The sequence below is a fragment of the Engystomops pustulosus genome, chromosome 4 (genome assembly GCF_040894005.1).
Source record: "Engystomops pustulosus chromosome 4, aEngPut4.maternal, whole genome shotgun sequence".
NCBI classification, from domain to species: Eukaryota; Metazoa; Chordata; class Amphibia; order Anura; family Leptodactylidae; genus Engystomops; species Engystomops pustulosus.
The window spans coordinates 102,839,100-102,857,402 of record NC_092414.1 but is presented as its reverse complement, the minus strand read 5'-3'; the positions used below and the strand labels follow the sequence as shown (position 1 = coordinate 102,857,402).

The window sequence follows — 18,303 nt, the reverse complement described above, 5'->3', positions numbered from 1 at the left end:
GGCATGCGTTCGGTGCCATGGAGAAATGCATTGAAATGCATTGGGTACTAGCCGTGACACAGGGAAAGACATGTCATTTCCCCGTGTACGGAGGGGTATCCGTGCGGCCGTACATGCGTCCCCCATATGGTAGTGTGAATGTAGCCTAAGGGTGAGGTTATTGCATACGTTTTCAAACGCATCACAACAGCTGAGAAGAGATTTGCCTAATTACATTGCTGTCAACATTTCGTTTACAAAACGCTCACAATAAAATTGCGTTGATGCATGTGTTTTGTTAACACAATGTTGACAGCAATGTAATTCAGCAAATCTCTTCTCAGCTGTTCTTATGTGTTTGAAAACGCCATGTGTGAACACACCATAAAAATGTTGTGCACCACACGTTTAATACATACTTGCTATTTGAGGGCGCATTCACACGATGCGTTGTCTTTTTGACGCATTCCAAAGGCTTCAACCTTGATCACATGTTGAAGTAACATTGTGTTTCCATTGCATATGCTGAAACGCAATGTTACTTCAACATGTGAAGCCTTTGGATATGTCAAAAACACATAAAAAAGGTGTGAATGCTCCCTAAAGGGGTTTTCCCGAGAATTCAAATTAGACCCTAACCCGTGGATAGGGCCTAACATGAATTTGTGGGAAAACCGTTTTAAGCACAGCAAACAGGAGCTGTAACTTTTTCTTTCTATTAATAGAAGTCTCTTAACACTATATATACGCCTGGGAGTTATACATTTATTAGTGAAAATTTCGTACTCCTCCTGGGTCAAAAATACTCCTCAAAAATTGCGACAGGAGTATTATTACCCTTCTGGAAAAATGTTAGTGCGACCTCTGCCTATAGGAAAATATTCTGATGTTGAAAAATATGTGCAGATACCGTCAATCCCTCAATACTTGACTGAAACACTTATTAAATGTAACATAAAATAAGCCTTAGGTGCTTTATGTATGATCAAAAATGTCTAAGTTGTTTGATAAATATGGAGCATGACATTAAAACAGCAACTGATACAAGTCCTCTAAATAACATCAAAGTATCCATTCACTGCATGTCTGGACAAATCTTTCTTGTGACACGAAGTTAGAAATGAAAATTGCCTAAGGACACCAAAAACAGTGAACAGCATCACAGAAATACTCATTTAATGAAAAATTCAGCCAACTTACAAGCAGTGTCTGGCCACTGTAGTAATGTGAGCCACCGGCTCCTGCTACATTGTAAGATGTAATAGATTCTCTTTCTATAACTCAGTGCTTGTATAAACATCCAATATCTGGCACATTCATAGAATTAAAGTTACTTAATTTTTGCCAACATTCTGAAATCTTTGCCACAATAAATAAAATAAATGTACCTACTCTGGTCTACAGATGCAAATAAGCTTAAAATATTTATCTTTTTAAAAGCTTGCAGTAAAAGAAAAAAAACTCATTTCAGTTATGGAATAACTTTTTATTTCTTCCTAATCTGTTGTTTTAGACCGATGAATGAAAGTATTCTAATGAATTGCGACCACAAATATTAAAGAAAATCTACCACCAGAATCAATGTGATGAATCCTCTTATGTTTGGATTATTCATTAATCCAATCCTCATTAATACCATGTCCAGCAGCGGCCTCCCCTCACTGATAACATCCAGCAGCGGCCTCCCCTCACTGATAACATCCAGAAGCAGCCTCCCCTCACTGATAACATCCAGAAGCAGCCTCCCCTCACTGATAACATCCAGAAGCAGCCTCCCCTCACTGATAACATCCAGAAGCAGCCTCCCCTCACTGATAACATCCAGAAGCAGCCTCTCCTCACTGATAACATCCAGAAGCAGCCTCCCCTCATTAATAACATGTCCAGCAGCAGCCTCCCTCACTAAAAACATGTCCAGCAGCGGCCTCCCTTCATTAATAACATGTCCAGCAGCGGCCTCCCTTCACTAATAACATGTCTCAGCAGCGGCCTCCCTTCACTAATAACATGTCTCAGCAGTGGCCTCCCTTCACTAATAACATGTCTCAGCAGTGGCCTCCCTTCACTAATAACATGTCTCAGCAGTGGCCTCCCTTCACTAATAACATGTCTCAGCAGTGGCCTCCCTTCACTAATAACATGTCCAGCAGCGGACTCCCCTCACTAATAACATGTCTCAGCAGTGGCCTCCCTTCACTAATAACATGTCTCAGCAGTGGCCTCCCTTCACTAATAACATGTCTCAGCAGTGGCCTCCCTTCACTAATAACATGTCTCAGCAGTGGCCTCCCTTCACTAATAACATGTCTCAGCAGCGGCCTCCCTTCACTAATAACATGTCTCAGCAGTGCCCTCCCTTCACTAATAACATGTCCCAGCAGCAACCTCCCCTCACTATTAACATCTGCAGCAGTGGCCTCCCTCACTAATAAAATGTCCAGAAGGGGACTCCCTTCATTAATAACAAGTGCAGCAGCGGCCTCCCCTCACTAATAACATGTCTAGCAGCGGCCTCAATTTACTAATAACATGTCCAGCAGCGGCTTCAATTCACTAATAACATGTCCAGCAGCAGCCTCAATTCACTAATAACATGTCCAGCAGCGGCCTCCCCTCACTAATACCATGTCCAGCAGTGGCCTCCCCTCACTGATAACATCCAGCAGCAGACTCCCCTCATTAATAACATGTCCAGCAGAAGCCTCCCTCACTAAAAACCATGTCCAGCAACGGCATCCCCTCACTAATAACACGGCCAGCAGCGACCTCCCCTCACTAATAACATGTCCAGCAGCGGCCTCCCCTCAATAATAACATGTCTCAGCGGTGGCCTCCCTTCCCTAACAACAAATCAGAGGGAGCAGGAACAGAGTTGGAGGGGGGAGGAACACAGCAGGAGGTGGGGGTTGGCGTGATGATTGTTTCAGACGATGTTGCGCTGTAAAGCAGGGCCACGGTAGGCAATGCAGCTCAGTGCAGCAGACATTGCAATTGTGCCACCGCAGGCACCTGCTCATGGGCCCCGTAGCAGCCATAGTTACACCAATGCCCCCAACATTCTGCCACTCTCCTCTTTTCTCTACCCTCTAGATACAGTTCCCATGGTAACCAACCAAACTGCCAGAGGGACAAGGTAACGCCCCTGCTAGATGGCAAATGGCTACAGATAGCTAATGAGTATAAATTAGTGCACAGGTAGGTAAGTTTTACTTTAACCTCCCAACTTTTGGGCAAGAGAAAGAGGGACAAAAAGCCCCTCCCCCTTTTTCTAAACCACGCCCATTGTCACACCCACAAACATAGTATAATATTGACCTTGATGGTCCCCACATAGAACAATGCCCCTTACTTTGCCCCCCCCCCCCCCAAGTGGACCCTTATAATTACACCTAATGCAACTCTGCAACATCTAAAACCCCTCTTTAATTTTATCCTCCCTTTACATTTGGTTTTCCACTTTTTTTTAATCTCCCAAATTTATACATAATCCTATCTGTACTCCTACCCCCACCACTCCTCACATGGTGTGGTCCCTGTTCTCTATCCTCCTCATTCCGTGGCCTCCTGTCCTCCAGCCTTCTCCTGTTATCCAGCCTCCTCCTGTCCTCCATCCGCCTCCTGTCCTCCATCCGCCTCCTGTCCTCCATCCGCCTCCTGTCCTCCATCCTTCTCCAGTATCCGCCTGTCCTCCATCCTCCTCCTGTATCCTCCATCCTTATCCTGTCCTCCATCCTCCTCCTGTATCCTCCATCCTCCTCCTGTAGCCCACTGTCCTCTAGCCTCCTGCTGTCCTCCATCCTCCTCCTGTAGTTTCCTTTCCTCCATTCTCCTCCTGTAGCCTCCTCCTGTAGCCTTCTGTCCTCCATCCTCCTCCTGTGCCCCCCTGTCCTCCATCCTCCTCCTGTGGCCTCTTGTCCTCCAGCCTCCTCCTGTGGCCTCCTGCACCCCCTTGTCCTCCATCCTCCTCCTGTGGCCTCCTGTCCTCCATCCTCCTTCTGTAGCTCCTGTCCTCCATCCTCCTCCTGTGGCCTCCAGTCCTGCAGCCTCCTCTTGTAGCTCCTGCACTCCATCCTCCTCCTGTATCTCCCTGTTCTTCCTCCTCCTTCTGTAGCTCATGGCCTCCATCCTTCTTCTGTAGCTCATGGCCTCCATCCTCCTTCTGTAGCTCATGGCCTCCATCCTCCTCCTGTGGCCTCCATCCTCCTCCTGCAGCTCCTGTCCTCCAGCCTCTTCCGGTGTCCTCCAGCAGCCTCCTCCGGTGTCCCCCAGCAGCCTTCGCCTGTCCCCCCATTAGTCTCCTCCTGTCGCCCAGAAGCCTTCACTGTCCCCCAGTAGCCTCCTCCTGTCCCCCTGTAGCCTCCTCCTGTCCCCCAGCAGCCTTCACTGTCCCCCAGCAGCCTCCTCCTGTCCCCCAGCAGCCTCCTCCTGTCCCCCAGCAGCCTTCACAGTCCCCCAGTAGCCTCCTCCTGCCCCCCAGCAGCCTTCACTGTCCCCCAGTAGCCTCCTCCTGTCCCCCAGCAGCCTTCACTGTCCCCCAGTAGCCTCCTCCTGTCCCCCAGCAGCCTTCACTGTCCCCCAGTAGCCTCCTCCTGTCCCCCAGCAGCCTTCACTGTCCCCCAGCAGCCTTCACTGTCCCCCACTAGCCCCCTCCTGTCCCCCAGCAGCCTCCTCCTTTCCCCCAGTAGCCTCCTCCTGTCCCCCAGTACTACCTTCACCAGTGCCCCAGCAGCCTTCACCTGTGTCCTCCAGCTCTCCCTGTCCTCTATCCTCCTCCTGGCCCCCTCTTCCTGTGGCCCCCTGTCCCCTCAGGTTCTTACCTCTCCTGGTTCCAGTCATTCAGTCTTCTCCCGGGCTCCGACTTGACTCGCAGAGGGGGCGGGGCCAGCCGGGGGCGGAGCTACCACCTCACATGACTTCATCATGTGAGGAGGTAGCAGGGGCTGGTCCCGCCTCCTCCTGGCTCTGATGCTTCCGCTGCTCTGCAGCTCTTATCTACAGGGCCAGGAGGAGGCAGGACAAAGCGGGGGAGAGGGGGGAAGCCGTGACATTCGCCCAGCCGCCCGTGACGCGGGTACAGAGCGGGACTGTCACGTCAAAAATAGGACGGTTGGGAAGTATGCTTTAACAGTGGTATATATAACACATTTTACACATTGCTTTGCACAAAGGATCATACCATATATTTGTTAAAATAGGCCCCAGCACATGCAACATGTACATGAGTCATGTTCAATAAAACAGAATATTGTAGAACAGAACCATCAGACAATGATACAATGTAACAAATAGGCTACAGTCAGGTAACTCGGTACAGTACAGAGGTGAATGTTATAAATGAGATTTATCTTCTTAAATGTGACACTTTGGAACATAGTAGAATGTGATTCACACAAACAAGTATGTCAACAGCTGTCAGTTCTGAACCTTATGAACACCAGATAAAGCTCAATACCAGTAACACTTATGCAATCAGGAAAATGAAAGTGGAAGGGACATTTTGTTTTCTCAATGCATGTTCTTGGGCAGAATATGATGAGAATATAGTATATGTTCTATAGTAAAGTATAATACCTACTTTGAGGAAACAGTGTCCATCGCTTCATTATTAGACTACAGACTGCTCTATAAAAAAGCATCTATTCTGTTGGCAGACACTTAGAGATCAGGAGAATGAGAGGCCTTGGTGTCTAACAGACTATCATAGTTACAATTAGCCGTCCCCCAATGACATAATGGGTGGCGATGATCAAAACAATGATGCGGGTTCGCCACCGGCATTGAAATGCCCCTCGTAGCTTTGCTGGCAGCATTTAATTAGTTAACACCTGCGATTGCCGCTAGTTTTTATCGTGCCTGTTAGGAGTGGGTGTTTGCTGCAATATGCAGCAAACCCCACCCTGTATATAGAGGGCTCAGCCTGTAAGCCACCTCCATACACCCGGCCCAAAAGCTGCACCATAATAATCAATTAAACTACTAACGCCCTCAGTAGGGTTTAAAAAATGTCCTTTTTAGCATTTAAAAAATCACTTCCAAAGACATATGCAAATAAGCAGAGTCATATTTTGCCTGAAGAGAACTCCCTTTTAGAGGTTGATGAAGGAGCATCACTTCAGACATTCTTATCTTTGGTTGTCAGGCGTCTGGTTCTGTGAGACAAAGAATCGGATATACCGGTAGTGAAATACAAAGTTGGAAATGAGAACTGTACACAAAAATCCATATTTTTGTAACTGTCTGTATTACCAGTTCTGTATCTCAAGCCTACTGCGATCTGAAAAATGAGATTCTTATCTTAGATGACACCAAAACCATGGTTCAAGGAAGCAAAGAGCCAAAGATAGGTGTGTCAGACACTCCCCCTCCAGCCTCTGAAAGTGACAGATCAAAGGCAAAATATGATTCTTCTCTGCTCATTTGCATATGGCTCTGCAGGCAATTTTTTATAGGTAAACGGTAGATATTTCAAATCCAATTCAAAAATATTCTCCAGAGAGAACTTTTTATACCCTACTGAAGGGGGCTGTTAGACACTTTCATCAGATTTTACCACAGTAAACTAAGTAATTTAGGCTACCCTAAGAACAGTATATGATAGATGGAACAATCTAAACAAAGATGGCAGCGCGCTGCAGGCATTGTCTCTGGAAACTTTTGGTGGCATTATTAGTTAACAATGAAAGGAGTGAAAGGATTCTTAGAAACAAGCTAAACTTATACCAGCCACACTCAGATATGAGAGCTGGTCAATCCCTGTGTTGTCCAAGACCACATTCACTGAGGACATGGTAACTGAGCCAACATCACATGCCGAACATTCACACATAATTGCTGAGGCCACAGATTGACTGACATAATTGCTGAGGCCAGCTGTGACATACACCAAGTGCTGAAACGGATGAGCCAATGCTTGAACTAGAAGAGGCGAGTATAGCTTTTTCACTTCTCAAAAGAATACTTCTGCCATGTTTTCTCAAAAACAATCTTGAACAACTCCTTTAAGACTTCCAGCACAGAGGATGTGCAGTTAAATAGGATGCAAACAACTTGTGGCCTGGCTAGTTAGCTCACGAACAGGGCAGTGAAATACACAGCCTTGTGCATAAGCCCATAGAGGCGAACTGGAAGAGTGCTAGCTTCGGAAAATACAGCTATCACACGTCCTCATTTCCTTGTTGTGTGCATGTGCCCTAAGAAAGGGTTACATTACAAAAAAAAAACAGAGGCACAAAGTAATATATTCTATATCAACATTCTTAACCGGGGCCAAACATCACAAAAGTACAGCGAGTTGCCATTTCAGCTGTGTAATAACAAATATCTTGCAGAAATCTGAAACTGGGGCCTTGTGTAAATTCCCAAATCTGAGCTGCTAACAAAACAAAACTCTGAAAACCAGCTTGACAAGAAGCCCAGCAAATAAATAATAAAATGAACTTTTGTTCAGTAAATGCCCTAAAGTTTCAGAGAAAGATTCAATTTAAATTCATGACTATTTCCTGTACACATCTGGCATTTCAGCTTTATAATCAGTGACGAAGGAAGCCAAAGACATTAACTCATGACTTCACACTGTACAGAAGACCTGCCAGAGGGGCCTTCCAAACTGAAGGGGCTATGCTGCAACCGTAACCCTGAATTCTCAGTCAGCAAATGACTGTATATATATATATATATATATATATATATATATATATATATATATATAGCCACAGCTCACTCCTGAATTGTATACATTGTATACAGTTTGTTCCAGATTGCTGATCACTGACTAGACAATATAACAATATAATGATTTAAGATGACACTCTATGTGCTAATAGAAGCTATAGCCAGATTCCAGACTGATGGGAAAAGGTCACTATTGTATCTTTTAAACAATAAATAGATAAAACATTTCAAATAATGCCACAAAAATTTCACCAGCCAAGTGGTTAAATACAAATAATATTAGGTTTATACATACAAGCCGACCCAGGAACCATGGGTCAATCAAAAAGGTCAAAAGACATACTCTTAAGGAAAACAATGGCCTATTCATCACTACAATGTGACTAGAACTAATAATACAAAGCACATGAGAAGTTAGATGCAAAGATCTCTCGGAGGTCAGAATTACACAAGCATATACACAGATCTACAGTAGTGTATCCATTGTCTCATCACGGAGGGTTCCAGAGCACGGTGGCTGAGTGGGTAGCACCACAGCCTTGCAGCACTGGGGACCTCGGTTAAAGTCCCCGGGTGAACATCTGCCAAGAGTTTGCATGTTCTATCCGTGTTTGCGTGGGTTTCCTCTGGGTCCTCTGATTTCCTCCCACACTCCAAAACATACTGGTAGGGGGGGGGGGTACAGATACCAATTTGGCAAGCTCTGTGCAGTGCTGCGTAATCTGTGAACTATATAAATAAAGGAATTATTATTCATTATTATTATTATTGAAGTGGTAGTAGTGCCCCTTTAGAGTGCTGTCACACGTACCGCTTTGATTCCGTTAAGAAGCCAAATTAAAGAGCACCGGGGTGTTCCCTGGCCCGATCGGATATGCGTTTCTGTGGAAACACATGCAATCAGTAGCCAGCACCAGGTGTCTTGTACTTTCTACATGTGTTTTGCATGCTTTTTCACAGAAACGCATATGCGATTGGTCCGTGGCCCATCCCCATGCTCTTCTTCTAAACAGAATCAAAGCGTACTTGTGACCTCACCCTTAGATGTCTGCAATAACTTCTGATATCGATTCATCATCTGAGTTGTGCCAACGGTTTCATAGCAGTCTATGAAGCAATGGGTAAAGCTACACCCGGAGTCCCTTCATAGTCACGATAGCAGATCAGCGACTTTTGTTGTCTGGTAGTATTATAATCTATATGATCCTTGTTTGATAACTTCTCAAACAAAATACGGGAAAATTAGAGGAAAAAGAGTCAATTTCAATGAATAGACCAAGCAGTGAACTGTCAATTGTTTCATATTGAAGTGTCAGATATTTGGAATATGTAGCAATTGAGGAGTAAATACAGTAAACCCTTCAATATACAGCAAAGTGGCAACAAAGTACACTATTTAGCCATGGTATATTCCCATTTAAAGGTGACTGCCAAGTTAATATGTATAGCTCATGTAGATGTGTATATATTAAGTGTTTACAAGGATCCACTAAGAACAAGTGTAATCTAATTACATGTTCAGAGACATCCCAATCCCTAATATGATCGAGAGAAAACGCAAAAATGTAAAAACATTATCAATAAGCCCCTCAACATGTTTCACCAGAGAACTGGCTTCATCAACGGGGTATGGTCAATACTAGTACTAGCCATATATCACTGTTGAAACCAGTTTTTAATCTAATATACACTCACCGGCCACTTTATTAGGTACACCATGCTAGTAACGGGTTGGACCCCCTTTTGCCTTCAGAACTGCCTCAATTCTTCGTGGCATAGATTCAACAAGGTGCTGGAAGCATTCCTAAGAGATTTTGGTCCATATTGACATGATGGCATCACACAGTTGCCGCAGATTTGTCGGCTGCACATCCATGATGCGAATCTCCCGTTCCACCACATCCCAAAGATGCTCTATTGGATTGAGATCTGGTGACTGTGGAGGCCATTTGAGTACAGTGAACTCATTGTCATGTTCAAGAAACCAGTCTGAGATGATTCCAGCTTTATGACATGGCGCATTATCCTGCTGAAAGTAGCCATCAGATGTTGGGTACATTGTGGTCATAAAGAGATGGACGTGGTCAGCAACAATACTCAGGTAGGCTGTGGCGTTGCAACGATGCTCAATTGGTACCAAGGGGCCCAAAGAGTGCCAAGAAAATATTCCCCACACCATGACACCACCACCACCAGCCTGAACCGTTGATACAAGGCAGGATGGATCCATGCTTTCATGTTGTTGACGCCAAATTCTAACCCTACCATCCGAATGTCGCAGCAGAAATCGAGACTCATCAGACCAGGCAACGTTTTTCCAATCTTCTACTGTCCAATTTTGATGAGCTTGTGCAAATTGTAGCCTCAGTTTCCTGTTCTTAGCTGAAAGGAGTGGCTCCCGGTGTGGTCTTCTGCTGCTGTAGCCCATCTGCCTCAAAGTTCGACGTACTGTGCGTTCAGAGATGCTCTTCTGCCTAGCTTGTTTGTAACAGGTGGCGATTTGAGTCACTGTTGCCTTTCTATCAGCTCGAACCAGTCAGCCCATTCTCCTCTGACCTCTGGCATCAACAAGGCATTTCCACCCACAGAACTGCCGCTCACTGGATGTTTTTTCTTTTTCGGACCATTCTCTGTAAACCCTAGAGATGGTTGTGCGTGAAAATCCCAGTAGATCAGCAGTTTCTGAAATACTCAGATCAGCCCTTCTGGCACCAACAACCATGCCACGTTCAAAGGCACTCAAATCACCTTTCTTCCCCATACTGATGCTCGGTTTGAACTGCAGAAGATTGTCTTGACCATGTCTACATGCCTAAATGCACTGAGTTGCCGCCATGTGATTGGCTGATTAGAAATTAAGTGTTAATGAGCAGTTGGACAGGTGTACCTAATAAAGTGGCCGGTGAGTGTATAAAGCTGAGTGTATGTACGTCCACCAAAGGAATCTGCACCGTTGTGTCTACAATCAAACAAAATTTTGTACAGCCGGTCCCGGTGTCTCAGGGAACATCATAGGCTAGGTTTTGAGTCAAAATTTTCACCCTGCAACTTCCAAAATACACTTATTTACAATATACCAGAGCCATTGTCTGCTGCCTGCTGTGGCAGTTAGCAACCAATCACAGCTCAGTTGTGATTTTGCCACAGATCATTAATATGAGCTCTGAGATTTAATTACTATTGACAATGAGTATAAGACAGCTCATGTGTGAGGTAATATGTATAGAGACAGACTCTCTCAATAGAGAGAGACATAGAGAGAAAGGGAGAGAGACGTAGAGAGAAAAGAGAGAGGTAGATAATACAATGAAAGCAGCAGCACCCCAAATGTGGAGAAGCAGGGTGGCTTTTTATTCCATAGTGCAACCTGTGAACTTTGAAAAAGGTGACTGAAATGTTGCATTTTGGAATGTGCTTTTCCACATTTTGGAGTGCTTCTGCTTTCATTGGATTGTCTATTGGATACCCTTGCCACAGATTTCCACACGCTTTTAGCTGTGCTGCTCTGGACTTTCCTTCTATTAGACAGACACATTTTGAATTTACATTCAAGGAGCTCCCCAGCTACATAACTGTCCATATAAGGTCAGTTACATTACTGGGGAAACACCTGATCAACCTACTCCCTTTTTAAGTTGTGAAGCAAGGATCAGGACGACATATGGGCATTTTGTCATATATTATACAGTATATTCAATTCATGTTTGTGTGTATGAGACCTAAGATTCAGGGAAAAACCCAAACAATTGCTTACCAGATACAAATGGAGCAAAAAATACCAAGGTAGTCAAATATATCTGAAGCACGGTAATTCCATTAATAAAACTTAACGTTTACTTCTGATCTTTAAAATTTAGATATGCATCACATGAAAACAAAAATTTGTATAAAAAGGATTGCATGGTAAAAAAAGGATTGGTCTTATCACTGCCCCATAAAGCCACTTGGTCAGGAGTCTCAGGGAGAAGGTGTATACCCATCTCTATCCCTTCTTATTATCTGTGCCCTTACAGCCCCAATGACTCCTGCCCTAGGGAGCAAAGGTATATTTGCGTCCTACAGGGACAGATTCTGGGTACTGTCTTTGGAGTCATTGGGGCTGTAAGGGCACATATAATAAGAAGGGATAGAGATAGGTATACCCCTTTTCCCTGAGATTCCTGGCCAAGTGGCTTTAGGGAGTTGTGATAAGACCAATCCTTTTTTAGCATCCACAAGTGTTAAGGGTACACAGACTTTTTACACACATTTTTGTTTGTATGTGATGCATATACAAAATTTTAACGATCAGAAGTAAATATTACGTTTTATTAATGGAAGTACCATCATTTAGATATACCCAAGATTCAGCCTCAGATTTAATTTTTTTATGTGCATTTATACTGTATGAAGAAAACCTTAGACTATGACACCTTTCAGGGAATAATGAGCCATTGTTCTATTTCAAGAGGATTTACAAGGACATTTTGAAAAATTTTGTCATATATTATATATTGGGGGTGATTGGAGTTTGCAACTAAACCCTGCCATTTAGGCTTATCAATGTCAATCTGTTGTTAAGACTCCTTACTCCCTTACATATTTTAGAGTATATGAATTTCAAGGAAGTGCCAAAACAAAGTAGGAAGACTAGACAAGCACATAAATATCTGAGAGAATTACCCAGGGGGAGGGAGATCAAGAGCCTCTCTTCAGCTGAAGTATCTTGTTCAGGCCCCGTAGGCCCTGGAGAAATAGGTTCTTTCACTTGGGACATCTGCCAGGTCTCTCCAAAAGTAACAAAAATGTAACCAAAGACACGTCTGTAGGAAGCACTGCATGAGAAAACATAACACGCATGACTTGCTGTGTAGAATACATTGAGGAATGACATAAAACCCCCAACATCCCCATGTGGTATACAATCAAGTTGAGATAGTTGGGGTAATGAGTAGGAATCCTATTGAAGCATGAGAGAAGTTTGACTAAAACTTGATGCAGCTCTCCTTCAGAGGGGACATTTTAGGTAATTTTAGGTTTTCTTAGGTTTTTCTAAATTACCTATGAACAACACGAATGTGTTTTGTCCCACCAGTAATATTAAGAAGCAATCCAGGGGGCAGTCCAGGTTTTTATCAAGAGTATTAAAAAAAAGAAAGGGGTTTGTCCAAGTATAATCAAATAGCAACTGAGGAAAGGGATGAGAATATCTCTGAAACGCTTATAGCATGTTTATATATTGCAGAAGTAGAAGTGCAGCCATAACAATGCCTGCAGTATAAAAACAACCTCAATACTGCATGTAGAACTACAAGCAACAGCAAGGCAAGTCCTATTGGAAAAGAAATGACTGCACAGTATCCCTGCTGACCAGCTTACCAGGTCTACCATACATGTGCAGTAACAAACCAGAGAACGCCGGGCAGATCTTACAGGGCAGATGTGTGCAATATGTGGTAACTTTAGACATTGCTCAGTCTTTATTAAATGTGATCCATACAAATTTGACTTTAATCTGAGGAGGTGCTCACTCTCCTTTTTTTCTATATTCAGATCATGTCCAGATTTTTAAAGCTCAAAGGAAACAAAAATTAAAAAAAAAACATCACTTGTATATGGTTGGTATGTCCAGCTAGTACCTAAGTGGTGTAGATTCTGTTGACAGCAGTAGCATAAGAATAAACACATATCACTTACATTCTACAAGGATGAACTCTTATTTGCCCCCCCTGATCCATACATGAGGCCCTATGTCCCATCAACCAGACTTGATGGCAGATTAAGTACTGTGAGGTTTCATTTGTAGAAGACAGAATATAGATGGTCATTTATCTTAACTGTTAGAATAAACAGGCTCCTTCAAGCTAATGGACGTAGGAAAGTGAGATTATGAAGGCACAGACATGGAATGAGACTCCACTAAATGCCTGTACTGTGTGCATTTAGCAGCATCTACACTGTACAGGGCAATGCCACTGACCCTGGACAACACATACATCTGATGGGTAACTTACAACTAGAGATTAATAACCAATAAAGTGCGTCTTCTGCACCCCACAGGAGTGCTAAATGAGTAGGAAGTTTAAACTGTTATTTTATTCATTTTGTTCTGAGTTGTCTCCAAATAGAACATTCAACTCTATACCACCCACCAAGTCCTTTTGGAAGATGTTAAAAGGGCTCAAGTATTAACTTCCTAGTTAATTTCACCCAATAGTTTTTATTTATCATACATTGCTATTTAGTCAAATATTTATACTTTACTAAGTCAATAAAGAAAAAGAAAGACATTAGGGTAAATGTTGCACTCTGATGAAACCAGCCACATTTATATAGGGCTGCTCAAATTTAACATCTACCTATCAAACTTTTGTTTAAATAAATTACAGCTCTGAGAGACACTTATCTCTCAGTGAAAAAGGCTGGGTCATGTTGATATTCTAGATGCTAAACCTTCTGATGACAAGTTCTGTAGGAAAGCTAAAAGAAATCTACCATCAAAATCAAGCATGATAAATCAGGGACTACATGTTTCACAGACGTATCTTATTCATATTTTATACAGCAGTCTCATGATTCAATGTTATTCAATGTAGTCAGGACACATACTGAGGACAAATACGGGAAAGGATCCCTTGGTTTCAGCCATTACAAAACAATGTGCTGTGTGCATGTAGCCTTAGGCCTCATGCACACAAAAAAAATGGGGACCAGCGATCCGATCACAGCCTCCATAGAGGACTATGGCACCCGATCACGATGAGGTAAGCACACATGAGGTATGTCTCACCACACCGTGACCGAATCGGGCAGCTGCACCGCACATGTCCTATACTTTGCCAGATTTACGGCATGGCAGCTCATCTTTCTATGTAGAAAGGAGGGGTGAAGAGCACTCACTCCTCCTCCATTCTCCACCTGGCCGTGTGCTATGCCTGGGATATGAGATTGTGTGCATGAGGTCTAGCGCATATATCCAGGCACTATGACTGTGGTAATCCATTTGTTATCTATGGCCTTCCTTCTAAAATCAACATATAAAATTATACTGGCAGTATTTACATAGCCACTCCCTGCTGTAGCTTCACAGGCCGTTACACTGTGCAAGAGCACTTCTCCCTCCCACTGTGTGCTGGAACTTCTTCTAATGCAATGAGATTATATTAGGCAGGGGGAGGGGGGGAGTGTGGCTGTGTCTGTCTAGGGCAGTGATGGCAAACCTTTTAGAGCCTGAGTGCCCAAACTTCAACCAAAAGCCACTTATTTATAGCAAAGTGCCAGCACAGCAATTTAAGCAGTAATTTATTTCTCCTTGTTTTTTGACAACTTTCAATCGTTCAGCCTCCTAAAGACACCAATGCAGTTGAAAGGAGGAGGGCAAATTCGCCTATCATTGTAGGAAGATTCTATAGGAAGATTCTTTGAGTCCTGTCTGGTGAGCTTCATGGTGGGGTGAAGGCCTGGGTGCTCACAGAGAGGGCTCCGAGTGCCACCTCTGGCACCAGTGCCATAGGTTCGCCACCACTGGTCTAGGGGGAGATGGCCTAGGTGGTATTAATGTAGATATAGCTGTGTGGTGTGCAGAAATCTCATACATGGGCTTTATAAATAAAAAAAAAAAATGACCACCAGCAGTGGAGGTTTTAACATTAAACAGAACTTCTACTCATCTTGCTCCTCTGTTACAGGACTGCGGCTGTTTGTTACATGGATGGTACGGTACCACTTACACCTGTCAGTGATCAGCACAACTGTAAGATGAATAAAAGTTATTTTATAACCTTCTTTTACAGACTCCCCTGCCGTTGGCCACATTTTCCTTTTAATCCTTCAAAGTAGTTGTCTGGATTTCAACTTTGCATACAACTGTTGTTCGACTTTTGCCCCATATATCCTGACATGATGGCTTCCTTTGCTAAAACATCATGCCAGAGAGGCATTCAGCACCAGCTGGAGAGCAAATAGTTACTGTTACTCTAGAATAAGTTACTATAGATACATTTGGCATATATTTTACAATCCTTTTCCACACAATAAACCAGATCTTTGCTCTAAAAAAAGACGTTCAGTGTGAACAGAACTAAAGAACTTTTCACGTTGTGTTTAGCCGTTTCATTCAGGTAACACGCAAACATGCGAATTCACATCTAAAATCGATTAATTGTGGCAAATCCACACAGAATTCATGAGGATTCACTGGAGATTTTTGACCAGATTCTTTAGTGATTCTCATCATGTACTATCACCCTAATCAGCCTTAGGCTGCATTCACACTACCGTATGGGGGACATATGTCCTATCTTTCCCCGTGCTACGGACCATATGCAATGCATTTCTATGGAGAGGGGAGGTGTCACCCCTCCTCCTCTCCATGGTGCCAGACGTATACCATAGCCGTGTGGGCATACGTTCGTGTAAATGCAGCCTTAGACCATATTCACATGAACAAGACTCTTCCCAGCCATAAGAAACTTTCATCCATTTTTACAGAAGAGTTTCATTTTGTACTCATTCTCATAAACTAAGTCTACTTATTAAGGGTACATCCACACAAGCTCTTCAAAATACAGAACACACATCAGCGGTTTTCACTTTGGTGTGAATCAGCCCTTAAAGATATTGTCCAGTCACAATCTATCCCCTATCCACAGGTGGTGTGACCGCTCATAAGAAGCGGTGATAGCTGGCACATGCTCCTGCTGCTCTATTCATCTATAAGGTGATGGCATTAGCTGAGAGCAGTATTACGCCACTTCCATAGGCAGTGTATGGAGCGGCATTAATTTCGAGTGCAACCCTCATGTGGTGTTTTTCTCACGTTTTTAAACTAATTCAAAACGAAAGCGGGAGGGGGGTTGACCAAAACGAATATGTGTCTGCAATGAAACGCATGCATTTCATTGGAAACGCATGCGTCTAGGCAAACCCCCTCCCACTTGCATTTTGGGTGCATTTAAAAACGCAAGAAAAACGCCACATGGGAAGGCGCCCTCATTCTAGTTATCTGAATTTATCCCCTCCTGTTGATAAGAGATGACTTGTCGTGACTGGACAATCCCTTTAAGGATTTCTTCAGGTGGACACATTCTTGTCACTGAAGGGATCAATGTTAATGTAAAGAAAATATTTAGCGCTATTTCCCTGCCAACTGCCCAATGACCTAAAGAACAGGCTGGTCTTCCCTGGTATATGGCAGTGCTATTGCTACGGTAGTTTGCAGTGTCCTACACTATACACATAGCTGTAGCAAGAGAACAAGCATCTGCCCAGCACAATACCTAAAGACAAAGTACTCTGTGCAGGACGGGACCTGTGCACAAACCCTTCCACTACATAGTGAATGGGAAGTGTGAGAGGAGCGGACAGACAGTGAGAGGAAGCGGAGTTTTATTAGTGGCAGGAGGAGCGCTGTTATCAGTGTGAAGGAATGAGACACTGCAGGCGGCGTCCCGCCAGATAAGAGCAGGCAGCACGACACAACGAGGAGCCGCTCGGTTAATGCGTTTACCTCGCTGAAGAAACTTTCTCTCCTTCCCTCACTCTTCTCTCTCGTTTTCAATCCTTATTTTCATCATTTCCGGAGACTCAAAAATCATCCCCCTGTGGCAGGCAGGAGTCAGCCGACCGCCCTACACGGACAAAGGAGGAGGCTTAGAGTTGCCGCCTCCTGCTCCTTCACTCACTCACTCACTCAGTCACAACTGCTGCTCCTAATACTGCTGTGAGGTAGAGGACGAGGACTAGTGATGAGAGTGCAACGACAGAGCAGCTCTGTAATGAGTGACAAGCGCTGCTCCACACCCATCCTGTCAGCCCAATGCCGGAGCCCAGTGTAGACGATTAGTCACCGAGGTGCAGGTTACTCTACCATAGTCTCCTCATGTAGTGCACAGGGGCTCCGGGAGTCTCTAGGGCTCCTGTAAACTTCCTCTTAGTAGCCTGTGCTTGGGGTGCTCCCTCTCCCTCCTCATGTAGTGCACAGGGGCTCTGGGAGTCTCTAGGGCTCCTGTAAGCTTCCTCTCAGTAGCCTGTGCTTGGGGTGTTCCCTCACCCTCCTCATGTAGTGCACAGGGGCTCCGGGAGTCTCTAGGGCTCCTGTAATCTTCCTCTTAGTAGCCTGTGCTCGGGGTGCTTCCTCTCCCTCCTCATGTAGTGCACAGGGGCCCCTGGAGTCTCTAGGGCTCCTGTAAACTTCCTCTCAGTAGCCTGTGCTTGGGGTGTTCCCTCACCCTCCTCATGTAGTGCACAGGGGCTCCGGGAGTCTCTAGGGCTCCTGTAATCTTCCTCTTAGTAGCCTGTGCTCGGGGTGCTTCCTCTCCCTCCTCATGTAGTGCACAGGGGCTCCTGTAAACTTCCTCTCAGTAGCCTGTGCTTGGGGTGTTCCCTCACCCTCCTCATGTAGTGCACAGGGGCTCCGGGAGTCTCTAGGGCTCCTGTAAACTTCCTCTTAGTAGCCTGTGCTTGTGGTGCTCCCTCTCCCTCCTCATGTAGTGCACAGGGGCTCCGGGAGTCTCTAGGGCTCCTGTAATCTTCCTCTTAGTAGCCTGTGCTCGGGGTGCTTCCTCTCCCTCCTCATGTAGTGCACAGGGGCCCCGGGAGTCTCTAGGGCCCCTGTAAACTTCCTCTTAGTAGCCTGTGCTTGTGGTGCTCCCTCTCCCTCCTCATGTAGTGCAC

The 18,303-nt window shown here is 44.5% G+C and overlaps 1 protein-coding gene across 5 annotated transcripts in view; it reads right to left on the bottom strand.

The window, feature by feature from the left end:
* MDFIC (MyoD family inhibitor domain containing) overlaps positions 1-18,303 on the bottom strand; it is a 90,256-nt gene that overhangs the window by 55,883 nt on the left and 16,070 nt on the right. Inside the window, exons 1-2 of one of the 5 annotated variants that reach the window (XM_072146946.1) lie at positions 17,681-17,779; positions 12,313-12,464 (exon numbers count right to left, since the gene is read on the bottom strand). In XM_072146946.1, the coding sequence (XP_072003047.1) occupies positions 12,313-12,406 (94 nt within the window). In that variant the 5' untranslated portion in view covers positions 12,407-12,464; positions 17,681-17,779. Of the gene's footprint in view, positions 1-12,312; positions 12,465-17,137; positions 17,452-17,497; positions 17,596-17,680; positions 17,780-18,303 lie in introns of those variants that run through there. The other 4 variants (XM_072146942.1, XM_072146943.1, XM_072146944.1 and 1 more) reach the window with 4 other exon arrangements.